The sequence below is a fragment of the Mauremys reevesii genome, linkage group 13, assembly GCF_016161935.1.
Source record: "Mauremys reevesii isolate NIE-2019 linkage group 13, ASM1616193v1, whole genome shotgun sequence".
Classification (NCBI taxonomy): Eukaryota; Metazoa; Chordata; order Testudines; family Geoemydidae; genus Mauremys; species Mauremys reevesii.
Genome location: NC_052635.1, coordinates 20070364 through 20083206, shown reverse-complemented (window position 1 = coordinate 20083206; position 12843 = coordinate 20070364). Strand labels below are relative to the sequence as shown.

The 12843-nt window shown below is 51.4% G+C and overlaps 1 protein-coding gene across 5 annotated transcripts in view; it reads right to left on the bottom strand.

The window, feature by feature from the left end:
* The window catches only part of RBL1 (RB transcriptional corepressor like 1), a 100609-nt gene extending 88003 nt beyond the window's left edge, over window positions 1-12606 (bottom strand). For 3 of the 5 annotated variants that reach the window (XM_039497960.1, XM_039497965.1, XM_039497961.1), the window contains exon 1: window positions 12171-12606. In XM_039497960.1, the coding sequence (XP_039353894.1) occupies window positions 12171-12320 (150 nt within the window). In that variant the 5' untranslated portion in view covers window positions 12321-12606. Of the gene's footprint in view, window positions 1-11674; window positions 11738-11981; window positions 12001-12170 lie in introns of those variants that run through there. The other 2 variants (XM_039497964.1, XM_039497963.1) reach the window with 2 other exon arrangements.
* Between the last annotated feature and the right edge of the window lie 237 nt (window positions 12607-12843).

Here is a 12843-nt window from a genome sequence, read left to right as displayed (position 1 = left end):
TCGAGTCCAGCCCCCTGCCTTCACTAGCAGGACCAATTTTTGCCCCAGATCCCTAAGTGGCCCCCTCAAGGATTGAACTCACAACCATGGGTTTAGCAGGCCAATGCTCAAACCACTGAGCTATCCCTCCCCCCGATTGTTCCTTTAAAAACAGACACTACGTCTGCAGTATGATTTGGCCACTTAGCTCACAATAAACCATTGCAGATTGCAGAGCCCTGAGGTCTCTGCTGACTGCACCTCTGTATTAAAGATAACTATATTGTAGTACTCCACGAGGCCACAATCTGGCCACTGATCAGCTAGAATCCCATTATCTTTTCTGCAACATCAGTGAAGCCAGCCCTGTCTATTTTATGCCTCTATTATCACCTTCACATGGAAGTTCTTCCATGCTTTCTTACAGTTGGAATGCCCTCTCTAAACTATTGTTAAAGCCCATGGGCACCAGTTTGCATTATTTTTGGTGGTGCCCAGAACGGGTCCAAGCCGAGCCGGGGCAACCCCCTGGGCCCCACACTTCAGGGGGACACAGGGTCCAGGGCAGCCTGTGGGGCTAGCGGGAGGCCTGTCGCCGGCAGCAAGCAATCAACCTGGCCACAGCTTGCCCTGCTGGCTCCCAGCATCACTCAGGGGAGGCGGCGGAAGCTGGAAAGAGGGCTTGGGGGAAGAGGTGGAATGGGAGCAGGGAAGGGGCGGGGCAGAGCAGGGGCCAGGAGAGGCGGGGTGGCGGCATATTCAAAAGAACTGTGTTATCATGTATAGATAGGAACAACGTACTTAAACACAGTATGTCATACTTAAGTAGTACTAATAAAGTTGATATTCTTAGTTAAATAAATTTCTTATGATAGTGATATTGTGCAATATAGAGAAACTGTTAAATGCTTAGTGTTTCCAGTCCATTTTTACATTATTTGTAAAAAATATATATCGTCTTACAAGGCAGGTATGGGGGGCAGGACAATCCCTCCCTCCACCCCAGGCCATGCCCACACACCACCCGTTCCCCCAAGCCCCCACCCCTTTCCGGCTTCTACCTCCTCCTCCGAGCGATGCTGGGAGCAAGCAGGGTGTGGTTGAGCGGGCTGGGACCAGGTCACTTGCTGCTGCTGGCAACAGGCCCCCCCCACTAACCCTTCAGGCCACCCTGGACCCCACGTTCCCCTGAAGCATGGGGCCCAGAGCAGTTGCCCTATGGACAGGATAAGACTGAAAATATAAACCCAAACTTTGGTGGAGCTGGGCTCACATTCTTGAATATTGGCAAAGCATGAGCATCATAGACCCAGATAATTCGCCACCTATGTTAAAGCCACTTTGTTCTCCTTTAGATCTCCCAAGACCCTCTTCTACTGAGATGCCTGTGGTCCATTGCCAGCTTCTACACTGATTTACCAGAAGAGCTTCAGTACATACAACCCTTTAGAAATTGCCTTTTTAAGTTATTTCTGAATTGCATAAGCAAATATTTTTGAAATAGGAGAATCACGATACTAAAATCTAAACATTGCCTCCATCTTATTGCCCAGAGGCAAAGATTAATCAGGTCAAAATATATTTATTTTAAAAGTTCTCTTTAAACTGCATCTTGACAAGCTCCTCAAACTCAGTAGCTCCAAGCTTCCCATAGCTTAAATCAGGACAAGTATCAAACAATCCCTCTAGTCTGTCCCACAAGTAGTATGTGGTGTCAGTAAGCCAGCATACCTGTCTAAAGCAGACATTATCTTACTGTGGTGGTATCTGGATTCCTAAAGGTTTTTGCTGGCAGGCAAAGGAGAAATCTCAGAAGCTAGGAGGTATGAGTTGAAGTAGAGGAAGAAATCATCCTAAGGGTCTTCCCTCCTCCCATTTCAGGGTGTAGGTGTTTTGTTTGTATAGTAAACCTCATCTACATGGGAAAGTTAAATTCATACTTTAGGTTAAACCAGTGTAAGTTAGTATTGCTTTGGACCCCAGAAAAAGTATGTTAGAAACTTAGAAAGCTAGCAGTGTTCGCGCAAACTAAAGGCCGGGTCTACACTACAAAGTAAGGTCAATGCAAGGCAGCTTACATCGACCTACTTTTGCATGTATCTACATTTAAATTAGTCTCCCACTCACGTAAACACACCATTACACCAACATAGGAACACCACCTCCCTAAGCAGCATAAAGCCATGGCTGATGTACTTTGGTTGACGCAGTGCGAATGTAGACACTGTGTTAGAGAATGTCTACACTGGAAACTTCAAAGCGCTGCCATGAGAAGCGAGTGTGGATTAGCACCGAGCACTGGGAGCGTGGCTCCCAACACTCGGAGCCTGCTTACACTAGCACTTTAAAGCGCTCAGACTTGCTGCGCTCAGGGGAGTGATTTTTCTCTCTCACACACAAGCCAGCAAGTTAGAGCACTATAAAATGTAAGTGTAGACAAGTTATGTTGACCCCAACTATCCCCCAGCAACCATCCCACAATGCCCCACAAATTGCTCTGGTCATCATAGTGAACTCCACTGCCCAGGGGTCACAAAGACTGGAAGCCACCCTCTCCCTTTTAAAGCCCTGCGAATGTTGGAGATTCCTTTTTTCTGATTGCCCGGCTTGGTGAGCAGACCTAGCAGCTCTCCATTGTTGATTGCAACTGCCTAGCTAACTATGCCATCCACACACTCCAGATGTGCTCCTGCTTGGAGTAGACAGGAGATAGTCACTCCTGGGCTTGAGGGAGAAGAGACTGTTAAGGCACAGCTCTGATCCAGCTGTAGAAACATTGCCTTCTACGAGCAGATTGTTCAGGGGATGTAGGAGAAAGGACAGTTATCTGTTCCGTAACTGGCGTTCGAGATGTGTTGTTCAGCTGTATGCCACAGTAGGTGTGCGTGCTCGCCACATGCACCAGTGTCAGAAGTTTTTCCCCTTAGCAGTACCCGTATGGGGGGAGCACCGCTGTGACCTCTGGAGTGGCGCCTCTATATTGCACTATAAGGGGAGCCGCGCGCTCCCCCCACACCTCAGTTCCTTCTTGCCGCCGGTGAAGGTAGTCGGAACATCTTGCTCCAGCCTTGCTGCAGCTTCTCTAGTTGACCTTAGTGGTACAGTTACTTTTAGTAGTTTTTCAAGTAGTTAGAGTGGCTCGGGGCATGTCCTGTGCCCCAGGCTTCAAGTCGTGTGACTTTTGTTGCCGTTCTAGGCCCAGAAGTGATCCGCACACTGAGTCTCCGCTGCTTGGGCGAAATACATGTGAGTGTGCGCTGCAACATCTGCAGGTCATTCAAGCCGCGGACTCAGAAGGAGAGGGACATCAGGCTTCACACCCTCCTGATGGAATTGGTGCTGGCCCCTATCCTGGCACATTGAGCGGACTCGGCACCGCATCTTCAGTGCGTAGCGAAGTCACCTCCACTAGCCGGCATCGCTCCCCTTCCAAGGGACAAGGGAAGATTTCCGTCTCACAGTGGTGCTGAGAAAAGAAGAGGGGTGAGGCTGGTCCTGAGTCAGGCAGCCCTCAATCTCCCCCGGGCCCTAGGCCTCCGACTCCTGTTGAACGGCACAGCCCAATTCTGTCCACACGTGCCTCCCTTGCAGAGAGGATCCCATCAATGCCGGAGGCTGCACAGGCCGCGCAAGACATCTTGAGCTTATTGATACCTGGGGCACCACCAGTGTCGGGCCCTCGGTCCCGAGGCAAGCTGCTGCTGGGCACTCATCAGACCCCCCGGGCACAGCGCAGCTCCCGCTCTGAGGACCGCTCCTTACCTCGTTCCACGCTGTCTTCTCGCAGCTCACACCAGCCCTCTACACCAGTCAGGTTGACTGGCTCGCTGCTCGAACAGGAGGAGTCTCAAGGCCCCTCTATCAGCGCGGCGACGGTCGCAGGCACTGTGACAGGCGCCATAAACACTCTTCATGTCCAGCTACTGCAGCAGGTCCTGACGCCATCAACGCTCCCACTCGAATTCTCGCTCTGCCAGGCATCGCACTCGGGACTCCTCTCGCAATTCACCGGCACAGGAACATCATAGCTCCTGGCACCGGGGCGAGTACCAGAGAAGCACTTCCGATGGGTACTGGTCCTCAGTGTCGAGGTCCCGCAGAATGCACAGTCGTAGGCACCGCCGCTCTTGCCGCTCCTATGAGACCGTGTGCTCGACAGTGACCTCAGCATCAGCACCTAGCCACCCATCACCAGGTCGTGAGGCTCAGCTGGAACAGACGGCACCACCGGGCCCCCAAATTGGTCAGTGGCAAGGAAAGTGGTGTCAATGGGCACCGTGGCCGCAGATGCCCACCCAGACGGGAACCCGCTCAGTGGCTGGAGCGTCCAAGGCACCTTCAGCCTCCTCTCCTTGGCAGAGGGATAAGTCAATACGTCCTGAGTCGGCAGTCCCACGCCCAGACTCCGACCTGGGGACTGAACCCCCGGTATCACCTGAGACTCTCTGCTCTGCGCCGGCCCCCTCTCCGGCACTGGGGATGTTCAGGGGATGTAGGAGAAGTGGTATGACAGGGACCAGCAGCAATGCCACGTGAAAGCCAAGAAGCTGCAGCAGCATACCAGGCCAGGGAGGCCAACAACCAATTTGGTGCCAAGTCACAGACCTGCTGCTTTTACAAAGAGCTGCATGCCATCCTCAGCGGAGATTGCACCACCACCCTCAACAGCACCATGAATACCTCGAAGGAACCTAAGTCACAAGCCCCTGCCATGAACAGCAAAGAGGAGGAGATGTTGGACGAAGAGGAGGATGGGGGATAGGTGACCAAGGGATCCAGCTGTGCAGTGAGCCAGGACCTATTTTTACTCCACCGCAGTCCAGCACGAGTGAGCCCAATGCAGGGGAAGGAACCGCGGGTAACAGTGTAAATAAATTTTCAATTACAGAGTTGTTCCTCCTCCCCCCCAAAGCAGGACACAATCTTTTCACTTTTCATTAATTTACTCATGCTAGAAGACATAATGGTACAATCAAGAGAGGTAGAGCTGCTATCTGATTTTCATTCCCCTCTAGAATGAGGGACCATGCATAGCAGTTTATGTACACAGGGATGTTCCTTGAATCCTCCTGAGAGATCTCGATGAAACTTTCATGGAAGTACTCTGCAATCCTCTGATGGTTTCTAGGGAGGGTTGCCTTGTTTCTTCCTCCAAGGTTGGACACTTTCCCATGCCACTCAGTGATAACTTCAGCAGGCACCATTGCAGTACACTGGGTAGCAGCACATGGGCCCAGGTGGCTTTGGGATGCCTGCTGCAGCTGTGTGGGAACTTTTGTTACCCTCGAGAGATATCAGCTAAAAATCACCATCTACTGTGGAAAAGGGTGCCAGTATTTATTGTCATTGTCCAATATCCACTATTAGAATCGTGCAACCAAGCAATTCTCTCATTTCCCTTATCCCCCAGTAGGCCATACTCACCATGGCTGGTGCAGTGATTGGTGCCATGCACAAGAAATCCCAAGCAGAAGTGAGAATGTAGTGCTTAAAACTTTTGGGGAGCAAGTTCAACATCTTAAGTTTCACTTTCTGTAGTGAATGCACCAGCAATAGTACCTCTGTGTGTTTTATCTTCAGCTGTTGCCACCGTGGCCTTCAGAGTCTCCCTCTCCACACCTGCGGAGCCACATAAGGTGGAGGAAGATGACGACGACTCAGGATAACATGTTCCAGGACATCCTGCAAGCCAGTGCTGTATCAGACCATAAGCACAGGGCCTGGAAGATGAACACTGCAGACAGTCTGGAAAAGGAAAGATTGGAGAGGAGAAAGGCCCAGGAGTCCCAGCAGGAAAAGGAGAGGAAGATGCACTAGGGCACAGTGGAGCTTCTCAGGCAGCACAAACAGATGCAGCAAACTCTGGTGGCTTCCAGAGGTGTTGCAGTACCCTTAATGTCCATCGGAGTAGAGTGATAAAGACAATCACAGCTCCACATACACAGACCTGTGAAAGCCAGAGTTAGTATCTGTGTAGCTGAAATGGACATGAAAATTCTTTCACCATTCATAACTAAATTTGTTAAGTTTATAATGTATTTGTTGTGAAATTACAATTATTGCACTGATTTTGTTCCAATCTTTATTAGTTCACAAGATATGATGCCAACTACTCAGCAGTTCTGAAAGCAACAATTTACCTGTTACTTCACATCACAGCCCACATGACCATTCACAAAACAAATAAGTGAATTAATGTTATATTCCTACATGTACAGCAACCACCACACAACTCCTACCAGGCCACAAAAGAGCAGGGTCAGATAGAGCACACTACACCACCACACATTACTCTGACTCACTATTAAAATGGTCATTCAAAACCTTCCTGAGCCATATAGCTCTGCCTTGAGCCCTTGTATCTGGATGTTCAAATTCAGCAGACAGCCACACCACCTCTGCCATCCACCTCGGCAGAAACTTTTCCCCTTCTGCCGTACATACATTATGCAGGCCAGAGCAGACAGCTATAACCATTGGGATATTTTTCCTCACTGAGTCCTATCTTATGAGTTAACAAAAAGCACATTCAACTGTCATTCCACACTGGCTGAGCCAGTGGTTAAATTGTTCCTTGGTGCAGTTGGGGTGGCCGGTGTATGGCCAGGAGAAAGAGGGGTAGGCTGGGTTCCCCAGAATCACTATTGGCATTTCAACATCCCACTAGTAATCCACCAGTTGGGAAAGAAAGTCCCTTCTTGCAGCTCTATGAACAACAAGTCCTCTGTTCTTAAAGATGCGAGCGTCATGCACGTTCCCTGAACAGCCCACACTGATGTCAGTGAAGTGTTCCTGGTGATCCACCAATGCTTGCATAACCACAGAAAAGTAGCACTTTCTGTAGATGTACTCAGTAGCAAGGTGGCCTGGTGCCAAAAAAGGGATGTGTGTGTCATCCATTGTTCCACTGCAGTTTGGGAATCCCATTGCTGCAAATCCACTCACTATGTCTTGCACACTGCGAGAGCAAGAGGCAATTAATGGCCCCACACATTTCCATGACAACGGCCCCCTTGGTAGATTTCCCAACTCTGAACTGATTCCCGACTGACAAGTAGCAACCGGGTTGCAAGTTTCCACAGTGTGATTGCCACTCACTTCTCCACTATCAGTAAACCTCTCATTTTGGTGTCCCAGTACTGGAGGGCAGGTGCAACCTCAGCAGACGAATCCAGGAATGTGGACTTGCACAAAGTAGGGATGGAAATATTGGATTAAAAAAGTTAACCGGTAAAACGATTAAAATTATTTTGTTTAACCAACGTAGCTGAGGGGGTCTGGCACAAAGGGGCCTGGGGCCAATCCAGCTGGGGTCCGGCGCAGCCAGGGTTGAGGTCCCTCCCACCAGCCCAATGCAGGGCTGCCGGGGTTAATGGTTAACTTCGGTCAACTGGTAAGCCTAATGCTTGCTGGTTAACCTTTTACACCTCTCACCAAAAGATCTGCAACCACTGCTTATCATTCCAAACCTGCATTAGAATGAGATCTCACCAGTTAGCGCTTGTTTCTTGAGGCCAGAAGAGCACTCCAACATCTGCAGCTATTCTGTGAACGCCACCAACAACCTTGAATTGGTTCTCATGATGTAGCACAGCAATGTGCCCAAAAAAAATCATGTTCCCCACTGATTTGGTTTTTCAAGCACCTCTGCAAATACTCCAAGATCGCGCACCCTGTGCTTTCAATGTTTATGATAATAGTGCAAAGCTATGCAGTCTCCAGGCTTCTGTCAGATGACAGACAGCGAGGAGGGTCACGTGGGTTTGTGGAGTTTTGAAATAGAGGCACAAAAATTATGGGATACAGATAACATTATGAGACGTAGAGAGCTGCAACCTGGGAAGTGGTCCCAATGCTCCCAGTCACTCCTGCGTGACTTGTTTTGGCCCTATCATGCACTGCCAAAACTTCCATTATGCAACTTACCCCTGCCTAGTGCACTGTCTTGGGGATACCTACTCATGGTGCACTGCACTCTGCATTGATACAAGCACTCTTGAAGAGTATGAGCACCACCGGCATAAGCAGCCAAGTATGCACACACATAAGCAAAGTACTAACAGTGACAGCTGTATGCCAATGTAACTTGAGTCAACATAAATTTGTAGTGTAGCCATGGCTAAAGTACCTCCTGCTCCATTCAACTATCAATCACAGATTCTCTGCCCCAAAGCAGGCTAGATCAAACTTGGGGGCTACTCTAACTTGTGCAAGGGAACTAGGGATCATATGCCAGATGGATCTAGCTCAGGGGCAGGCAAACTATGGCCTGTGGGACCGTCCTGCTTGGCCCCTGAGCTCCTGGCCTGGGAGGCTAGCCCCCGGCTCCTCCCCTGCTGTCCCCCCTGCCCCGCAGCCTCAGCTCGCTCCACTGCCGGCGCAATGCTCTGGGCAGCAGGGGTGTGAGCTCCTGGAGCAGCGCAGCTGCAGAGCCCAGCCTGACCCCGTGCTCTGTGCTGGCGGCAACATGACCCGGCTCCGGCCGGGCAGCGCTGCTGTAGCGCTGCCAGCCACCTGTGCTCCAGGCAGCGCAGTAAGGGGGCGAGGGGGGGAAGGGTTGGATAGAGGGCAGGGGAGTTTGGGGTGGTGGTCGGGGGGAAACAGGGTTGAATGGGGGCAGTCAGGGGACAAGGAGAAGGGGTGGATGGATGGGGCAGGGGTCGGGGGACTGTCAGGAATGAGAGGAGGGGTTGGATGCGGCGGCAGGGGTCTGGATGCAGTCAGGGGACAGGAAGTGTGTGTGTGGGGATGGGGCAGGGGTCCCAGAGGGGCCATCAGTGAACGGGGGGTGGGGGTGTTGGATGGGGCAGGAGTCCCCGGGGGGAGGCAGATAGGGGAGGGGATCGTGGCCCGGCCCCCACCTCCTAACCGGCCCTCCATACAATTTACGAAACCCGATGCAGCCCTCAGGCCAAAAAGTTTGCCCGCCCCTGTCTTATACCCACCCTGGGGAACCCGCATGCAAACCCCTGCCTCAGATAGTTACTGTTTAAATACAAACCCCTGGTTCTAGGAGCCTCAGTCTCTCCCCAGACACAGATCTGCCTGGTCCTGCCCACTGGGGAGTTTCTCCATTAACAATCACCATGACATTGTCACTGCTCTTCTCTCTTTTCCTACTTGCTGCCCCATCAGGGGAGTATTTCATGGGCCCCTGAGAAACACCGAGGTGTGGAAATGCACCGATTACAGGCGAGAGTCAGCTCTGTTCTCCTTTCCCCAGGTGTCCTCTCTCAGGTACAGCTGATACAGTTTGGCCCGGGAGTGGTGAAGCCTGGAGAGACCCTCACACTGACCTGCGCTGTCTCAGGTTACTCTATCACCAGTGGTTATTGGATCTGGCAGCCTCCCAGAAAAGGGCTGAAGTGGCTGGGACGGGTATATTACAGCGGTTCCACGTGGAACACGAACTATGGCTCATCTTTCCAGAGCCGAATCACCATCTCGACTGACTCCTCCAAGAACCAGTTCTCCCTGCAGCTGCAGACACCTCCACCTATTACTGTGCCAGAGACACAAAGCAAAGCAGGACCTGTATAAAAAGGGAAAGCGGAGCCTATACAGACTTTCACGCCTCTATCATGCTGTAGTTTATCTTTCTTGAAAAGCAGGAGACCTTTCCGCTAGATGGCAGTAAAGGGACAGTCCCTGTTTTCACTTGCATGTGGTGAAAATTTATGAAGACAGAAATTGAAGCCAGTGAAGAGTGATAGCTCCATGAAAACGTGTCTGCGCACAGATCCTGAACCGATTTAAATTCTGACAGTTTAATTCAGGCCAAGTTCTCCCTGCTGACTTTCTCATCCCATCTTTCCGCTAAAAGTAAACAGGGTGTCTGTGTGTAACACACACATACCATGATCTTGTATCCTTGTAGGGAAAAGTTTGGCCTTCCACAATCAAAGCGCAGGAGGATTTAGTAATCCTATAAAATTTTTTAAAGCTCTCTGCATGGTCTCCCCGTCACCAGCCACATTCATCCTCACATCAAACTCTGTGTCCTTCCATCCAGCACAGCTAATAAGGATACATGAGCCCGGATACCCCCTTCCCAAGACAAGGCTCATTCACTCCAGAAACACACACACACACACACACACACACACACACACACACACCCCTTCCCTGGTCTAGGGAGTGTCTATTACCTTTCCAACTAGGAATATTTATTAATTTTCCAGCCATTGTTTCTTTTCTTCTCTACTGATCTCTCTTAAGGGCACCCACTACCATGTTATCCTAGTGCCTTACAATCTGTACTGATCCTCACAGCACTTCTAGGAGGCTGGTAAATCCATATCAGGAGCTGAGGCAGGGACACACTGTGATCATGTATTTTTCTATCTTAGGTAATTTTACGGCTCCCATCACCACAGTATCTAAGCCTCACACTCTTATCAATGTATTTCTCCTCACCCCTGATCTAACTGGTACACAGCATGCTCCAGCCACTCCTACTTCCTACCCTCTGCACAAGGGGCTGCAGTAAGCTATATTTGCATGTGGTTTCTATGCTCCCTGCAAATAAGTGGCAAAAAGGGTGAAGGACAGAGCAAAACTCTGCCCCAAAATACTGACTGTGGCCTCCTGATTTCTTTGAGCCGTTAAGCTGAAAAATTTGGATATCACTGCTCTGACCGTTAAGATCAAGATCATTCTAGCACCCTTTGAAAGCAAGACATGTATCCACTTATGTTTCCCCCCCAAAAGACTAAACAAGAGCCAGTTCAAATATTGTATCTGAATCTTCCTCCTATTTCTTAAACAGTTCAATTATAAATTCAAATCTCTTTTTGTCATTGGGAAAGAAGTGCTGACTAACCATTCCAGGAGACAAGTGAACACATGTGGGATTAATTGCTCCCCAAAGTACCCAATGACCAAAGAGCTTGGGAGGGGCTGCACTCCCTTCCCAACAAGGTACCACAGAAGGCTAATAGGAAAATGTGCTGGAATAGAATGATCCCTCAGACCTTAAATGCACAGTGACCAATTAACACTTAGGCTTCTTTACATTTCAAAGTTAATTCAGATTAATGTAAAATGTGAATTTAAGGTGCAACAGCTACTTTTGAACAACCCCTAGTGTGAACATTCTTGTTCCAGAACAAGTATTGGGGGTAGCCGTGTTAGTCTGTATCCACAAAAACAACAAGGAGTCTGGTGGCACCTTAAAGACTAACAGATATATGTGGACATAAGCTTTTGTGGAGCGCTCCATGCATCTGACTAAGTGAGGTGTTTTTTTACCCACAAAAGCTTATGCCCAAATATATGTTAGTCTTTAAGGTGCCACCAGATTCCTCCTTTTTGGTCCAGAACAAGGCACTCTTATTCCAGAATAAGAGTGTCACACATGGACTCCACCCCTGAATAATTTGGCCTAGTCTTAATGCTTATACTGGCATAACTATATCTACCAAGAGTGTGAATAAATGACACCCTCCCCGCCACCAACCAAGCAACATAGCTATGCTGACTAAACCTCCAGGGTGGATACAGTTGTGAAGCCAGAAGAGGGCTTCCAAGGGCACAGCTAATATTGTTTGGGGAGGTGGTGTTCTGGCACCAGAAGTCTTCCTGTCGGTGTACACTACATCTGCACCGGGGGCCATACATGGCAATCTCCGAGGGAGAGACAGCCTCCATGCGTAGACAGGCCCTTATGCCTTTTCTCTAACAAGTCACCCTTTACCTGACAGGGTTTGGCTAACCCCCATTGGCAGAGCATTCATCTCCCGCCCAGCGGAGGCCCGGCCAAGCGAGTCGGACCCCGGGGCTGGAGTCTGATCCGCGCAGCCAGACAGGAGCCCTTTGAACACATGCGCACACCCGAGCTGGTGTCCGCGCCAGACCTCCGGCGGGCGCAGCCCCTCCGGCAGCTCCCCGCCGCGGGGCTCGCACGGAGCCCAGTCTGCCAGCATCAGCGCTCGCTCACGCCTCCGCCCCAGAGCCAGCGGGCACCCCGGGCCCTGCATGGCCGCGGGCGGCCCAGGAGCTACCTCAGCAGCCCGGCCCTAGGCGCCCCGGCCGGCACGCAGCCCGCTTGCTCGGACACCGGGGCCGAGCGGCGTCTGCCGGCAACCTGGTGCCTCCTGGGGGTGGATCCCGGGGCAGCGCTAGCTGGGCCCGGCGCCTGCCCCCTGACCCGTCGGGCTCCGGGCGGAGCCGGCCACGGCCCTGCCGCTCACCTCCAGGCTGTACGTGCCACGCAGCGCCGTGAAGTCTCGCAGCGCCTCAGCGGCGCTGGCCGCGTCCAGGTTGAGGTCCTGGCAGAGGCGGTCGATGGCGGCATGGGCCGAGCCCTCGGCCTCCCCGGCTGGGGGCTCCTCCTGGGACATGGCGGCTCTGCTGCAGCCCCTAGCGGCTCCGTGGGCCGAGCCCACAAGCCCCTGCGTCCGGCGCGCCAAAACCCTTTCACCCGGACGGCCCCCATATCCCTCCGCCTGGCCGGCCCCCGCTGCTGCTCTTCCCTCGGAAGTGGCCCTGCAGGAGGAGAAGATCGTCCCCCTCCTCCCCGGACCCCGCGAGCGACGCTGACGGGGTCGGTAGCGGAGGAATATGGGGGAGCGGGCGCGTGACACGGCCGGCGAGCTGGGTTTGTTGTGCCACGTGTGGCCTGAACTGTCCCAGGAACAGGGAGAGCAAGTTGTAACGGGTAGCAGTGACTGATAGGTAAGGGGGAGAGGGATTCTTATTTGCTGCCTTGTCCTAATTTGCTAAATCTTGACAGTGGTGTGGGATTGAAGCATGAAGTCTTCAGCTGCCAAAGGCTCCTGCCCAGTGTGTATATGTCTCACTTACCTCTTAATGGAGTGAGGTCATTTAAACATCATTTGTTTTGCAGCTTCATTTACTGCGCTA